Genomic DNA, 17,563 nt, shown 5'->3' on the forward strand with positions numbered 1-17,563 from the left:
ATTATTAATGGACAAAATTTATTAGGGATTAAAAAAAATTATTAATTTATCAATTATGAAAGACTAAAAATAAAATTATTATTTTAATAGAAACTCAACAAAAAAATTATATATTTATTAAAAATTAAAAATATATTTCAGTCAAAATAAATATTTAAAAGTTATCAATATAAATAATCTCCACCTTTAAATATATAATTAAGAATTCAGTCTCATGCTCACGCATTTAGAGAAATATCCATTACAAAATATTAATTCCTTAAATAAATTTTAATATCGTGAGATATTAATCTTTAATTCTTAGATAGCAAGATATCCAAGTTAAAAAAAATATATTTAAAAATTAACTTCATGATTCTGAGTTTAGTGAGCATGTGGTGTTGAAGTCAAAAGTCAGTTGTATATTATATTTTGATTAAATGTAAAGGAAATGAGTAAGAAAGAGATTTTTACTTTTTTTTTAGGAGTAGTAAGAAACTTAAAACCTTAAAGCTATGTTTGAGAATTTGCTTGTGGAGGAACCAGCGTATGTTGACGAATGAGTTTTTATCTTTACTTTTTTGTTCATATGTTAGATGTACGTTGGAATACATGTTGTAACATTTCCAGTGTAAAACAAATATGTTCAAAATTTGCTTTAAAACTCATTTTTAGCATATGTTTCAATGTAAATACAGAAGCTACGCTTTATAACTTTTGTCTTGACTCAAACGTGTTTTTTTGTGAGAGGGATGAACATTGGACAATGATTATATTCCATTTGTTTTTATTAATTTTATCAAATAATAAAATAATATAAGATGGATAAATAGCCTATTCCCACTTTTGCATTCAACATTGGGTATTAATGCACTATATAACAAATATAATAAATATATTGATGAATTCGAACATATGGCCTATTAGCTCAGTTGGTTAGAGCGTCGTGCTAATAACGCGAAGGTCGCAGGTTCGAGACCTGCATGGGCCAAAAGGTTAGTGTTTTTCTCGATTTTTTAAGTTTACTTTGAATTTTGCAGAGTTCTTGAGCCTAACACCGGGAGCCAATATACACCTTATTATTAGGCTCCAAAAAGAGCAACAACAAATTCCCAGAAACAATTTTGTATAACACACAATTTTACTATCAGTTAAAATCTATTATTCATTCAATAAATAAAAAAATAAGACTTTAACAATCGGTCAAAAACCTTAGATGAGATACTCTTTTAATCAGTACACAAACTATTAATGCTGTCATTTGATTCCTCTCTTTCTTTGCCTGTGTACCTTGTTATAGTCTTTGTTAAAATTTTCTTGTATTAACACTTAATTTTTTTATTAATTTTAATATTATTCTTTTTTTTACATATATATACAAACTAATTAAGTTAATAGATCAATTATATTAAAAAATAATTAATATTATTATATATAATTAAATTTTTTAATGTATATTTAATACATATAAATTTATTTAATGAATTTTATAATAATTAATGTTAATTTAATAATGTATTTTTTATATAATAAAAATTTATATATGATCAAAATTAATTAATATAAAACTTATGTATGTGTTAATAATTGATTTATTAGTTTATTCGATTAAAATAGCATGCTAATAACAGGAATGTTATACTTATTTCACATATATGTAAAAAATGATAATGTTAAAATTAATAAAAAAAATTCAATGATATATGTGAAATTTGAATAGTGTATGAAGAAAAACACTAAAACTTCAACTTTTTCAAGTTGCGCTATTGGGCTATTCAAGGCGCATGAAATCGCCGCACAAAGAAGATTGGTCATTCAGGGGCGAAATGAAATTCCATGAACATACTTTATTTCACATTCAGTGGTGCACTTCTTTCACTGCCATACTGGAGAATCAGTGAGATCTAAAATAAGTTTGAATAAAATTTCTTTTATTGTTAATGAAAAATTATATACTGAATCATTTTATCAGCATGTGACTTTTTTGTCAACATATAATCCTATATACTTTATAAAAGTTATGAGCAAAGACTACAATCTCCCATCGACGCTGCATGCCCAGTTTTAAAGGTCCACAACTAAATATATATGTGTGAGCAAGTTGAAAACATGTGGGAGGGGATTTTGAAAAAACAATAACATAAGAACTATTTAGTGATATATTTTCTTGATTTAAAGGATGGGAAAGCCCAAACACGAAGCAATTACATGTTACAATGAGTGAAATATTAACAATTAAAAAGTGCAAAATTGCTCTAGTTGCGCTGACATTGGTTAATTTCATTTTGAAAATAAAACATCCACAAAATGGCAACAGTACAGGACTATATCGTAAGTTACCAGAATTAATGCGAGTTTTTTTATTTTTATTTTTAAAAAAAAGTAAAATGAAAGAGAGGGAGAGGGATTAAAAAGACAGAGATGTAGGGAAAATGATTGTTGTGATTTTCAACAAAAGATGAAACACAACTGCCCACTTTCTCAAAATAATATTGCAGGGAAGTCTTTCGGAAGAGTGCATTGATTGCAGCACAACACCGATACACACAATCCCCGCTCTTCAAATATACAAAACCAAAACCACTAAGTTCTAAAATAAGGGCTACAGAAAGACACACATATGCCATTCATGGATGAAGTACGACAGCTCTGTGTTTCTGTATATATAGGGAAACAATCAAACCCTAGAGTGGCTGAGAAGATCAACCTTTACTGGACTTCGGTCCTTGGGCCTCCAGTAAATATATAATGGTCCATCTCAAAAAAGTAAGGCCCATGTTATTCTCGCCCCCATTATTTCTCTTCTTACTCCCCAGTTTTTTTTCTTATTTCTGGAAATTCCTATCCTACTCCTTTCTTTACGTTTCTCTCCCTCTTTTAACCAATTTCTCTTCCTAGTAAAAAAAATGAAACCCATTTTATCTTTCCTTTTCCTCAACCAACGGAGGCACATTATAATATTTATTTAATGAGCTTCATTTTTAATTTAAGTTCACTTCATTTAGTTTATGAACTAATTTCAACAAATCAATTATAAATTAAGTCCTAAATTTATATTTTAGTTGATTCAGTTTATTATCAGTCTTAAGTTCAAATTCCTTTTTTTTTCCAATGCATTTTCAATTTTTTTCATACTTCAATCGGGATCTCATCTTACCGTACTCTTCTTTGCTACATTTGTAACGTGCTCAGTGTAGTGTATCAGATTTTTCACCGAACATGGAAACCTGTCGCAAACAACATTACTCTAAGAAACATCTAAGGTTGTGCCCCCATGATAGGATGGGCATAAAATGTCCAAATAGATGATTTAAATACTAAGTGATTTAGATATTGTCTTTTAAATTATTTAGTTGACTTAATTATATTGAATGTCTATGATAAATGATTAAATTTTGCTATTAAATACCCAAAACAAAATTAGATTATTTAGTAAAAACCTTAAACATATTTAAATCTATTTAGTTTTATTTACTTACAATCATTATATTATATATTAAAGCTCTCATTTGACTATCATCAACCAATGAAGAAATTAAGCATGACAATGAAACCCGTATCCATGGGTATCCGCTCAAATTCATCTCAATTTTAACGAGAAATACCCGAGTTGATCAGGTACAAGTTCAGGTTCGGAGATTACCCGAATTTTTTAATTGGGAATGAGGATGTCACTACCCGTCTCATATCCATTCCCATACTCGCTCCGATGATGAAATTATTAAAATTTTATTAATTACTTGTTAATTTTTTTTTTATAATTTTTACATAATTTAAGATTATTTTCTTAATGATTTTTGTAGACAAATGTACTGCAAATACAAGTAGTTAAAAATAAATTTATAACAATCATTTTTTTAAAATCAGATTTTCAATATAATTCTTTAAAAAAAAATTACAAATCTAACTTAAGAACAAGATAGAGTAAATAGAGTAAAAAATCTTAACCCGTCGGGTAACGGAGACGGGTATGAATATATGTTGGGGAGTTGGACTAGGGAGGCAATACTCGTCTCCACCCCATTGTCATGTCTATAAGAAATATGAATTTTATTTTATTCTCTTTAGTTTTTATCTGTAGATTTCGGAAGTAGGATAGATAGAATAGAGCCCTCTTTTAAGCCTATCAAGTATCACCCCACTCCCTAAAAAAAAAAATTAAGAGAATCTAATGCACCATTAGATGCTTTAGTGAAAACGCTCGCCTAAACAAGTCCTTGATCTCCTCTGGATCGTAATCATCTTTGACCAAGGACCTACACATTTTGCAATTTCACTATCCATTATAAACTTTAATTTTACTCTGCTAATTTATAACGTGATTTCATACGCATCAACTGCTCTGACCACATTGTTGTTGCCTTTCAAGATGAGAATGTCATATTATGTAACTATGATGCCTTGCTGAGTTTGCCCATCATATTTTACATGCAGTTTTCATATTTTCTAGGAGCCAAGACACCGTGAATTGTTTTAACTCCAAATGGGAATGGGAAGGGAAAAATACCATTTGACAGCAATAAGAATTCAGAAAATGGTAACACAGTATTTAACTAATAAAAAGAATGAACTTATTAAAACACCAATACATTATACAAGAAATATAAGCTTTTTGGTTCTTCGTCACACGACTATTTCAGCAATATCCAACTTGAGTACGTTTGGTAGGCATGGAAAAGAAGATGCAAGGATGAATTGAAGAGGTTGATAGAAAAGATCTAGAGCCCCAGCTCAACCAAATAATCTCCCAACCTCTCAACGATCATGTTGCACTGTCCTGGGGTCAGAGGTTCCTCATAGATACCAATTACCAGAGCTTGATTAGTTTTTTTAACAGTGGCCCCACCAGCACCCTGCACAATATAATGTGCAAATTAATGCAACCCAGTAAATTAAATCGCACCGATATACTACCTGTACATGTAACATTAACTAGAAATAACTAATAAAACTCAATTATATCTCTGAAAATGAATTAATTGGAACCATAGACATATAGTAGTCCTTCAAGAGACCCACCACAACCAGTGTTGATACTAACTGATATTAGATCGAACTGGTTGTTGTGTATCAGAAAGGTTGAGTAAAGCATGGTAGAGTGTCCATTACCGGAAGGTTGAATCTTAAGAGCAGTGCTATAATAGACACTTGGGTATTATGAACTAAATATTACGGGACCATAGACACATGTTAGTCCAACATACTATATAATAATTTATTGTTTATCTTAACCTATCCTATGCAAAAGTATAGTGTGTACTATGTATTATAGAATATAAATGGATAGAAAAGAAGAACCTTCTTGCCGCGAATAACAGCTCCAGGTTCACCTTGGATGACCATGTACTTGGTATCACCGAGGTGCAAGCCCGTTGGAGCAAGGCTGCCAGGTTCGTCAAAATCTTTCATGATGGCTACAATTTCTTCACCCTTAAACTGCACCAAAATTATATAATACTCATTTCAAATTTAAATAGGAAGCACAACACAACACTACAGAAAATAACTAATAAACTGACCTGAGGAAATTTGGAGCTTTGTGCCCAGACAGTGCCGTCCTGGCCGATGATGGCGGCTGCCGTGAGGGCATGGCCATCGAAATCGCACATGAGGTGGTCATCCACGTAGCTTTGCCAAGACATCTTGAACTCAACTCAACCTATGCTAATTCTCTGATTGATTGTAATGTATAAATAAATAAAAGAAGAGCAGAGGCAGAGTGAGTTATGTACATATGAATAGAAGAATGATTCATATTATAGACATGGTCGGTGTTCACTGATTTTTTTCCTTATGCATATGATGATGAATGGTATGTTGGAATGTAAGTGGCCTTCACGTCTCCTTCATGATTATGTGCACGCACGCACTAAACACAAGTCACCACCACTTTTGGATTTGCAGGCCATCCTTCTCTTTTTAATCACCCTCGCTCCGTACCTTCGTTAAGATTCATTTACATTGATGGAACAAAACTGGTTTTTTAAGATGAGTTTAATTAATATGTACTCTAAAGTAATTTAAATGCACTTTGGCTTGGTTCTTTTCATAAGAATCAATGTATACTGCCTTTTATATTAATTAAACCTAATTATTTAAAGTAATATATAATTAATTTTAGTAATATATAATATATTTTATTGAATTTAATAATTGTAATGCCGATACATGTATATTAAACATATAACTTCTTAAATGAATCTCATCCCCTTCTTTCTCTCTCTCTATATACTATTTAGTTTTTCATTTTAAAATATATTTTGAAATAAATGTTTTTAAAATAACAAAACAACACTATTTAAAAAGCGTGGGGGAACATAATAATAATAATTTATCTCATAATTTCTATTCTTAATTATTATTTTAATAGATATTTTAAATTTAACTATATATTTCTTTCTTAAAAGATGACAGATACAGCAATTTTCTGAGCACCAACAACAGATAAAGCTATTTTCTTGCAGAAGTAGAAACCAAATCAATTATTCATGAAAAGAATTAATAAAAGAAATACAGAAAATTAATTACTTGGCAAAGGACAAAGGAAGGAAAATGCCGTGAGATCATACACTTATATTTCAAAGGGAATGACTACTCAAAACAAAACTGAAAAGGTTCATCTCAAATCCGCAATAAAAATTCTCCGCGATTTATTTTGGCTTGGTGAGAATGATAAAGCAATTTCATTTTGCATGGAACTTCCTGCTAACGGATTCGTAACTGGGGACATTGAATACTGCAAGGTGAAGACATGGCAATAGCATTATGTATGAGTAACCAAACCAAGTTCTTGCATTAAATTACTACTTATTAATTGATTATTACCATCCCCATAGGATGCCATAGTGAGAGGTGAGGAAATAATCTTCTGAGAAATTTTAGTGATATCATTCAAAGTGATTCCATCTACTGCCTTAAAGAACTGCTCCAGTGGCTTCCTGAAATGGGTCACCTCACAAATTCTCAAATTACAATTTAGGTCCATGATTTAAGTGATGCTTCTTGAATTGAAGTAGCACCAGGAGGATTTAAGGGGAAAAAAATTAAATTGTGATTGATGAATGAGAAAAAAAAAATAGAAAGGCCTCTGATTGATTAAATACCTTTCTCCATAAGTCAATATCTGCCTTCCTATATCCTCTGATGCAATCATCTGCAAAAGCAATTTGTTTTTAAACACATGACAAACTATATGAAATCAATTCCCCTTTCTACACGTGACAAAGCGTGTAGAGAAATCCAAAATAGATAATATAGAAAGAAGCAAAGATGCAAGAGAGACACATTATTTTTAATTCAGGTGGGGAGGGAAGAATAAATGAAAGAAATTCCATATTATTCAAACTACCAGTTTAAGTGGAGAGGGTGAGAGTTAGAGAGAGCATACTCTGGACTCCAAATTCATTAGAACTGCAGACTTCGTGGATACCTTAGCACGGTCAAGCTGTACCTGTGAAACTGCCATTGCAGGAAGCCTATATTTAATTTGGCACATATCAGGATTCACAGCAAGAGACAAAAAGCAATGCAGATTAAACCTTGTCCTGGTGATGCAATTGCAATTAATTCTCTGGCTGCTAAATCCACAGCTTTTGCCACAAAATCAGAGCCCTATATTGACACACAAGAGAAAGCGCTCAAAATTGATACATAAAGCAGTAACTACTAAAGTACATTGTCAAAAATTCCAAAGAGCTTTAAAGGAGGAGGAAAAGAAAGACAGAGTAGTAGATAGGAAAACTAGTTTGTGTAAATTATGACAAATTATATGAACAAGAGATTGAAGGGTCATTGACACCATGCAAAATTCTACAATTAAATTTACAGTTGGATCAATGTTCAAGGCAACCTCAACTCAGAAATACGTTTTAAGTATCTTGTGTTGCGTTAGCAATAGATCATATAAGGAAACTGATTTTTCTAGACACACTAATCCAGCCTTTCAATGAAACAAAAAACTCAAAAAACAGTAAAAAAAAGAGGCATCACATCAATGTTCAGCAGAGATTGCGCCTTACCGTGCTTGCATAGATGCCAAATAACCCTGTATTGTTGAAGAGACTGTTGAATGCAGAAAAAGAATGAATCTGTTGATGTTCATTCAAGACACGAAGAACTGGATTCCATTGCATATAAGCACAAGTCATCAGAGATGATACAATAATATATATGAACAGAAAATAGTGAAATTGACTTCATATAACCAAGAAAAGAGTAAACTCTTCTCAAATGGGAAAAGTTTATAAATACATAAATATAATGGCAAAGGTAAATCAAATCATTGATGCCTAGCAAAAAAGAAGATCAAATCATTGACCAAAGTCAGCTGTAAAGTAGAAGATATAGGTCAAACTTACACAGCCTTGAGTGCATCCCTTTCCCAGGCCCTCCGGCTGAGAATGACCCACCTCCTCCCATAAGCATCTGCACACTCAGAAATACTACTTCTATTCAATTGTTTCTTTCCTCCTTTTCTTGTGCACGAATGCCAACAAAAGAAAAATATGCAAATCCATAGACATGATATCTCTTGAAATCAGAATGGCTCACACAAAGTGAGTACCTGTAGAACAGTCAAAACAATAGCTTCTTTCTCTTTTTTCCAGCCACCAGGCACTTCAAAAGCAATAGCTACATGTGCAACCTGCCCTTGTGACAGTTCTTAGTAGATAAGTAAGTATACACATCATTTGGAAGGGGACAAACAAAAAAGGAGAAATATAAGTAAATGCAAGTAGCCTTTTATCAAATTAATACACACCCCTGGTTCACCTTGACGACGGAAATCTCCACCAACATATTCAGATTTTGGTTCTTCAGGACAGGGAACACTTGGTAGATCAGAGAGAAGTGGTTCAGCGACAGATAAAAGTTCTTCATGCTCAACCCCAGATGCTGCAAGTACCATTCTAGATGCAGTATAATTCTCCTGATTTTCCACATCCAACAACATTCAGATAATCAAATCGATTGTCAGAATTTTTATTTTTTTTGAAAGGTGAAAAACAAACTCTTATTAATATGAGTTCAGTTGCAACTCAAGACAGTTAAACAACTGCTGATTGTCAGAAATTTAGTTTTGAACAATTAATAACAATAGCTTTCATGCATTATCAAAAAGGATAGCAAATCATACAGCAACAAATTCCTCTAAAAGGGAGCTATTTAATGTGTTCAGTGCTGATTCAGAAGCCAAAAGTGGATTAGCCAATGCTCCAGAATAACCAGCAGAGTGAACTGCCTCCAAAAGTAAGCCTTGGGGATTGTTTGATAGTTCTCCAAGTTCTGATTTCACCTTCCGAAGCTGTACCAATAGAGATGGTTTAACAAGATCAGAAAGAACTGCTATATATACGGCAGAAAACATCACTTTAGTGCATATATACCTCTTCATTGACCTCCCAATCTAAGAAGGCCGGGTTCCTTACGCAGTCAACCAGCAACTCAATCATTTGTGGAACATAAGTTTTTAGAGCATCAAAAGTGTAGCCCATTTGCTCCCGAGAGGCCGAGGCTCCTACATTGCCACCAACTGCTTCCACTTCCCTTACAACACGAAAGTGACTTCGGTTTGCCGTGCTCTTGAAAGACATTTTCTCTAACAGGTGTGACGCCCCGCTTGACAATGGCGTCTCATAGAGGGAACCACAGTCAACATATAACCCAATTGAGGCAGCAGGGTTCTGATAGACAACCAACCAAAACACACACCTCATTTATACTATTAATAAAAGTAACAACACCTTGATTAAACATGCCAAGGTAGAGAAAACTATAAGCAAACACATACTGGTGAGGTTTCTGATGCAATTTTTAGACCATTGGGGAGAGTTGTGATCTTGGTCTTGCTTGGTTCAACATAATCTGGCAATGAAGGTGGCAGGGAAACCCCTCTAAGTGGGGTGTCAAGGGGAGGAAGAGGATTTGAAGATTCCCCAGTAAGCCAGTTGAATAAACCTCTGGAGGCTCCCAAGGTTCTCCCATTTCCCTACTCACATGTTTTAATCACACAAACTGAATTTCAACAAATAGAGTCTCGCTAGAAAAGAACCATAAATGCTGATTGAAACACGAAACAAAAAAACTTAACATGCAATGAAATGTGTCATCTATGAACAGCGTAGGAGTCATCAAAACCGGTTACGCTGGATTCACGTGCATCATTAAAAGAAGAAAACAAACATTTCTCACAACGTACAAATAAACCAAAAACAGCCTTCATGTAATAATATGTTTTACCCCACAAAACCAATCAAAACGGAAATTTTGAAAAATAAATAAAAATGGGGTTGGGATCTTGAGAGAAAAGAGAAAGAGAGGCAATATAGGGACCTTGGGAAGGGTGAGACGTGAAGCTACTGCTCTGTACATGAGGAAAAGAATGAAACCCGGAGATACCAAAGGTGGCTGCTATGCTAAAGCTAATGAAGAGAACCCAAAAATAGGCTTTTGATTCATTCAGAAACCTACGCTGAAATTGTTGCAATTATTATAAAAAACTAGTAATGCTAGTGCCCATGCACAAGTTTGTTATAGAAGGTGTAAGTCACTACCCAATCCAACTTCATTTTGGTTTGAATTGGGTCATCAGTTCGGGTTTATTTTGTTTTGGTTAACCTGATTACAACACTCAAATATTGAGTTGATGAATTCCATAATCAATTAACTCAAGCAGCATCTAATATTAAATTTTCCTTTATGCAAATCTATATTAACTTATTTATTCGTAATCACACACACTCAATGTGTTTGTTTCTCGCCCCCATCGCCTTCATTTTAAATTGAATTGAACTAGTTAGTTTCTTTTTCCTTTTTTTTGTGATTGTGATGAAATGCTATAGGTAGGTACTTGTTTCGCATTATATTTTAATTAGTTTCTTTTAACATTTCAAATATAATAATATTTTAATTAGTTGATGTGATTATTCGATTCAAACCATTAATCGGATTGTTTTGATTTGAAATTTTTATATTAAAATAAGGAACCCAAACTTATTACTTTTTCATCAATTTGGGTTTTAAAATAGACTAAAGTCTCGACCCAATTATACTTCTATAGATGAAAAGAAGAGAACGAAATTTAAAAGAAAAGAAATTTGTTTTTTACTGTATAAATTATTGTTTACGAATAATTATTGTGGTTGTCCGGCCATATTCTGTGTATATTATAAATAATTATGTTTTTCCTTAATATTATTAAGTCAATTGTAACCTTCAATTGCATATTGCACCCATAAATAGGTTAGGTCTATTCTCTTGTAAAAAAAAAAAGGTTAAGTCTATTATAGAAATGATTAGTCCTTCCATTCTTTCTTGTTCTCTTTTTCTTATATTCTCTACTCCCATTTTTCATAACATTACATTTTATAATCTTTTTATTGTGTGGTGAGATTAAAATATGAAGAGAAAAAAAATTGCGAGACTCGCACCAAAAAGTATATTTTCCCAAGAATGAAATAGTAAAAAAAAACTATTAGTTTTTATAGAAGCAGAACAAATATTCTTATTTTTTTATTGACTTAAATAACCTTTTGTTCTTTATAAATTATAATTTTTTTTAGCTCATTAATGATTTTTTTAGTGTTTTGAATATTTAATTTTTTTATTGTAATCTTTATTATCAAGTAATAATATTAACCGATGACGTAGTAATGATGTTGATATATCATTAACTTGTTATATCATCAAAGGTAGAGATGATAAGATGGGTCGGATTCATTGACATATGAGATTATACCTGAACTAAAAAATATTGATTCAAGTAGAATCACTCCAATTTTGGCTAGTCTGATGACTCGTCAGGTCAGATTAAACTCAAGAAATATAAGTCTAATTTCTACTTGGGCTATTTTGATATGATATTTGTATAATTTTATTTATTTTCTTTTGAATTTATATAAAGTTAGACTAAAAAAGTAAAATATGTCAATTTGACTCGATCTCACGGGCCACCAAGCCTGGTTGGACCCAAAAAAATAAGATTTGTATAGATTATAAGTTACTCCTAATTCCTATCAATCAAAGGCAATTACTAAACTATCCTTCCTAACCTCTCCTATCTTCATTCTCCTCTCCCTCTTCCATTCATTCTCCCTCTTTTCTTTTTCCCTCTCTTCACTTTTTACACTCATTATATGGTAGACTTTTCTAAGGATTGAAATATGTATTATTAATATGTAGTAGACCTTTTTTGAAATATGTAATAGACATTTAGTTCATGATGAACATTAAAATGTATATTTTATTATTTTTATGGATTTGAACCTCAATATGTAATTGATATTTCTATAAAATTGTATGTAATACATGTCATTTACGTAGACTTTAAAATTATGAAAAAAAATATATAATGAAAATATGATTTCGTTATAAATAATATACAACCGAATCAAATTTCCCTTGTACATTTTTTTCTTAGAAAAATTACTAAAGAGAAGTGTGATTCTATTATACATTGCATATAATCGAATCACACATTCATTGCACATTTTTTTTCAGAAAAAAAATGTACAATAAAAATGTAATTTTGTTATATATTATAATAAAATTATCCTTGTACAAGAAAAAGATATGCAACAAAAATATGATTTTATTATATATTATACGATAAAATTATCCTTGTACAACATGTTTTAACCCCCTTACACAAGACAATCATAATTTCATTTTGTATCTTTTCTTACACCCCAAAAAATATTACAAAATCATAATTCTATTTTACAATACATACAATAAAATGATGATTTCATTTTGCAAAATTTTTGCATCCCCTCTTATGCAAGATAATCACGATTTCATAATGCTTTTAAAGAAGGGGAGTTGCTAGGTGCACCCAGCAATATTGCTGGTGCACCCAGCAATTTTAGTGAATGGCCATTTTACCCTTTAAGTTAAAAATTTAAAAACGCGCTCCTCTTCTCGGAAGACCACTGCTACTTCTTTTCTTCTTCCATTCCTGTTGATCCTCCGTGACACCGCGAGCCAAGCTTTCGTCTTCTTCCGGACACCACGAGCCAAGCTTCTTCTTCTTCTCCGTCTTCTCCGCGAACAGCCTTCGAGGTTAGTCTCCCTAACTCTCCATTGCTTTTACTATCCAGTATTGATTCAGCGTGGAACCTTAGGATAGTAACCTTAGGGTAGTAACCTTAGGGTAGAAGACGAGCGGGGAGAAGACGAGAGTACGCCGGAAAAAATGGCGGAAAAGGATGACGGAGAAGTCTTCCGGAAGACCCGTTAGGGGTTCTTCCGGAAGTTCCGGAAGAACCTTTTCCGGAAAGTTTCCGGAAGAAGTGTTCTTCCGGAAGTAACCAAACGTCTTCCGGAAGAACACTTCTTCCGGAAGACTTCCGGAAAACGTCTTCCGGGAACTTTCCGGAAGAAGTGGTTCTTCCGGAAGAATTCCGGAAGACGCGCACTTCCGGAAGATCTTCCAAAATTCCGGAAGACCTTTCCGGAAGAACCCTTCTTCCGGAATGTTTCCGGAAGAACCACTTCTTCCGGAAGTGGTTTTTTTGTTTTTTTTTTGTGTTTTTTTTTAAAAATTTTTTTAAACAGAAATTGTTTTTTTTTTTAAATGAATTATTTTATTTATTTTGGTTATTTTGTTTTTTAGATTTTATGAAAAATGAAGTTTGGGTTTTTGATGTCATATTTTTTTTATAATTTAAATTGTGTATTTTTACTAAATATTAATTTGTAAATTAATTTTTTTTTATAAAAGTAGTTGTGTTTGTTTTTGTTTATTGTTTTTTTTTTAAATTAGTGTTTTTTCTTTAAAAATAAAGTTGTCTATTTTTATAATTAAAGTTGTGTGTTTTGGAAGTTTTATAAAAATACTAATTTTTTATAATTAATTAGTTTATTTTATTATAAATGAAGTATTTTATTTACTAAAAAAATTGTGGATGTTTACTAAATAATTTTTTTTTTACATTAGTTGTTTAATTTTTTTTAAAAATTAAGTTGTGGATGTTTAGTAATGAATTATTTTTATATTAGTTGTGTTTTGTTTTTATAAATGAAGTTGTTTATTTTTTTTAAAAAAAAATTAACTTGTTGATGTTTACTAAGTAATTTAGTTGTGTTTTTTTTTATAAATGAAGTTGTTTATTTTTTTTTTAAAATTAAGTTGTGGATGTTTAGTAATGAATTATTTTTATATTAGTTGTGTTTTTTTTTTTTATAAATGAAGTTGTTTAATTTTTTTTTAAAAAAATTAAGTTGTGCATGTTTATTAATAATTTTATTTTACATTAGTTGTTTTTTTTTATATAAATGAAGTTGTTTAATTTTTTTTTAAAAAAATTAAGTTGTGCATGTTTATTAATAATTTTATTTTACATTAGTTGTTTTTTTTATATAAATGAAGTTGTTTAATTTTTTTTTTTAAAATTAGGTCGTGTATGTGTGAAAATGATTTGATTTAAGTTAGTCTTATTTGTTTATAAATAAAGTTGATTTTTTATAAAGAAAATTGTGTATATTTTGACCGAAAAAAAAACGTGTTCGACATGATTTATAGATCATGGCTAGAACACGAGGTTTAGGTCGTGCCATAGGTAGATTTGTAGGCAGAGATAGAGCTGCTGACGAGGATGCTGGCGATGTTCCCAAGAGGCGTAGGCCTACTGCCTCAGCCCGTAGGCTACGCGTTCATCAGATGACTACGGAGGGACGTGATATGGCTGAGGACGTCGCTGACATGACTGATGATGTCCCTGAGCAGCCTACGGAGGCACCTGAGATGCGTGCGGACGCACAGGGTGCTGATAGTGGTGAGGGGTCAGATGGTGATGATGCTGCAGAGGGATTCCCTGGTGGTCCACGTGACCCGTCAGTGCTCACATCATTTGCCGAGCATGTTGCACATGCCGTGTGGAGTGGACAAGTATTTTAATTTGTTAATTATTTGTCATTGTTTATTTATTTGTTTATGATTAATTTTTTTTTAATAATTGTATAATTTGTACTTCAAATCAGAAACGTCCTGATTTGAAGTTAGTGTCACATGGGAGGAAGCTGACACTGATTGGGAGGCCAGTGCCTGAGATTGAAGGCCTGGTGGCTGCCACAGGATTAAGTCCACTGATAGATTGTTCAGTTATTACTGGCGATCCTGGACTTATATCCGCATTTGTGGAGAGGTGGCACAGTGAGACTAGCACCTTCCACCTTCCAGTAGGAGAGCTGACGATCACATTGGATGATGTGTCGTCCATTCTACATTTGCCCATCACTGGCGCCTTGCACAGTTTCCACGCTCTTTCTACGGAGGAGGCCAGATTCTTGCTCACGGAGTTGCTGGAAGTGTCTGCGGAGGAGGCCAGAGCCGAGACAGCGCTCACACGTGGAGCATATGTACGATTAGGATGGGTTCGTGACATTTATGAGACCAGATGTCAGGCCCGGCGGTGGATTGTCGCAGCTCGCGCTTATTTGCTGCACCTTGTCGGTTGCACTCTTTTTGCTAATAAGAGTGCAACATACGTGCATGTGGTCCACCTTGACGCTTTCCGGGACCTCGCTCATAGTGGTGGTTACGCTTGGGGGGTTGCCGCGCTGGTTCATATGTACGACCAGTTAGATGAGGCTTGTAGGACCACCACCCGACAGCTTGTGGGGTACTTGACGCTATTTCAGGTAAATTTTGTGTTTATTAATATGTTAGGTTCGATTATGATTTAAACATGTTTTTATGTTATGTTAACCTCAATTATTGTGTAGTGCTGGATCTATGAGCACTTCCCTAGTGTGCATCAGTGCGTGACTGACGACACATACCAGGAGACGTCCCCACGTGCTTCCCGGTGGTTGACGTCGAATTCATGATTATGAATCCCACAGATCAGCAATAATTTTCTTTTCTTCCTTAGTCAATCGCCCAGCGTATGGATGTCCAACTAAGGACTTCGCCAATTCATGATTATGAATCCCACAGATCAACTTCACCATCCAACCTTCCCCTCCACGCACTGGTTTCCCACGAAGCCTGAAGGGACAACCACATTTCCTACTCCCGGTGTCTTTTCTAACGAATTCTTTATTTCTACACTTGTACGTACCACTCCTTTCACACCCAATTAACACAAATGAACTTCTTCCTCTGCTACCGGTCTCTGTGTCAGATCTCATAATCACTGCAACAAATCCATTTTCATGGGCAACTGTTCGAGCCCATTGCAAAACATCATCTCGAGTAGCGAATACCTACAACGCAACCGTAACACATTAATTTTCATACAAACCATCAATTCAACCAATGACTCAAATTATCTATGATTACCTGAGATGTATTAAAAGCATTTGAACAATCGACATGTGGTTCATTCACTCCACATTCTTCTTGATTATCATAATCATAATCCATATGAACTTCTTGTGACATCGCAAAGTCATACCTCCATTGATCTTCGTCCATCTTAAGGACATATGCATCATACACAAGTACATTCAAATTATCATATAACCACATCCAAAAATTTACTACACCTTAAATAACAAACATATTAATAGGACATATGCATCATACACGACTATATTAAAATTATCACTATATTCTAAATTTATAACTACATTATTTACTTAAACTAAACTTATCACTATAATAAACAACTAATAAAACATTTTTGTACCATTATACATTTAAGTTACCTAAATCATTTAATATTATACCATTATACCTAATTAAATTATCCACAACATATATAAAACAGAAATACAAAAAATTATAAAACAGAAATATATATATATATATATATATATCATTATAAAACAAAAAAATTATTAAATGAATTTTATTGTTATAAATTTTAATGTCCACAATATATACCATTATACCTAATTAAACAAATAATCCATTATTAAACAAATATATATATATATAAATTATAAAACATAAATAAAAAAAAATCTAATAATTTAACACTTCCGGAAGACCTTCTTCCGGATGTGTTTTCCGGCAACACTTCATCCGGAAAAGGCGTCAGTGCCTAAAATTTCTTCCGCATACACATTTTTTTTACTACTTTTCTTCCGGAAAAGAAAAAAAATACCCATAAAAGCGTACCTCCGACAAAATAGGAAGAACAGCCACTAACAAAACTTCAAATACCGAACACGGGACCACCGAATCTCTAAATACTTCACGGGACCACCACCAAAATAGCGAAAGCGCAACCGGAAGAACACCAAAATAGCGAAAATGCAACCGGAAGAAACAAAGCAACCGGAAGAAACAAAGCAGAAGAAAGCGAAAGGCAGTAAAAAGAAGCGAAGAAAGCGAAAGCGCAGTAGAAAGAAGCGTTTACGCGTTAATTTAAAGAAAATTACACAAGGGAAAAATCGTCATTACATACGCATTAAATATTATTTAATTTTTTTTTTAAAAAAAGTTCAGTTCCGGAAGAAGGTTCTTCCGAAAACTTCCGGATGAAGGTCTTCCGGACGAAGTTTGTGAGTACTTCCGGAATTCCCAAATTCTTTTTCCGGAAGAAGTCTTTTTCCGGAAACTTTCCGGAAAAACTTGTTCCGAAAAGTTTACGGAAATACTTCTTCCGGAAGAAGAATTATTGAAGGGCAATTTTGC

General features: G+C 32.8%; 2 protein-coding genes and 2 non-coding genes across 4 annotated transcripts; 1 reads left to right on the top strand and 3 right to left on the bottom strand.

Annotated features, from left to right (window-relative positions):
- Positions 1–896: 896 nt before the first annotated feature.
- TRNAI-AAU lies at positions 897–970 on the top strand. Its single transcript has one exon. It is a non-coding gene; the product is annotated as a tRNA-Ile (tRNA).
- A 1,428-nt stretch (positions 971–2,398) lies between these two features.
- Positions 2,399–2,539, bottom strand: LOC114388811. Its single transcript, XR_003661604.1, has one exon. It is a non-coding gene; the product is annotated as a small nucleolar RNA snoR135 (small nucleolar RNA).
- A 1,988-nt stretch (positions 2,540–4,527) lies between these two features.
- LOC114387690 (profilin-4) lies at positions 4,528–6,199 on the bottom strand. The gene is made up of 3 exons (XM_028347896.1): positions 5,499–6,199; positions 5,278–5,415; positions 4,528–4,832 (listed from the first exon to the last, which is right to left on the bottom strand). Exons 1-3 carry the CDS (start codon positions 5,619–5,621, stop codon positions 4,698–4,700), a joined length of 396 nt encoding a protein of 131 aa, XP_028203697.1. The 5' UTR covers positions 5,622–6,199; the 3' UTR covers positions 4,528–4,697.
- Positions 6,200–6,407: 208 nt separating this feature from the next.
- On the bottom strand, positions 6,408–10,506 carry LOC114386465 (mitochondrial-processing peptidase subunit alpha-like). The gene is made up of 13 exons (XM_028346476.1): positions 10,312–10,506; positions 9,770–9,967; positions 9,366–9,662; positions 9,116–9,283; positions 8,741–8,908; positions 8,543–8,623; positions 8,337–8,403; positions 7,998–8,095; positions 7,518–7,590; positions 7,367–7,437; positions 7,083–7,132; positions 6,805–6,917; positions 6,408–6,715 (listed from the first exon to the last, which is right to left on the bottom strand). The coding sequence occupies exons 1-13, from the start codon at positions 10,348–10,350 to the stop codon at positions 6,663–6,665; spliced, it is 1,476 nt and encodes a 491-aa protein (XP_028202277.1). The 5' UTR covers positions 10,351–10,506; the 3' UTR covers positions 6,408–6,662.
- Between the last annotated feature and the right edge of the window lie 7,057 nt (positions 10,507–17,563).

The sequence above is a fragment of the Glycine soja genome, chromosome 15 (assembly GCF_004193775.1).
Source record: "Glycine soja cultivar W05 chromosome 15, ASM419377v2, whole genome shotgun sequence".
NCBI classification, from domain to species: domain Eukaryota; kingdom Viridiplantae; phylum Streptophyta; class Magnoliopsida; order Fabales; family Fabaceae; genus Glycine; species Glycine soja.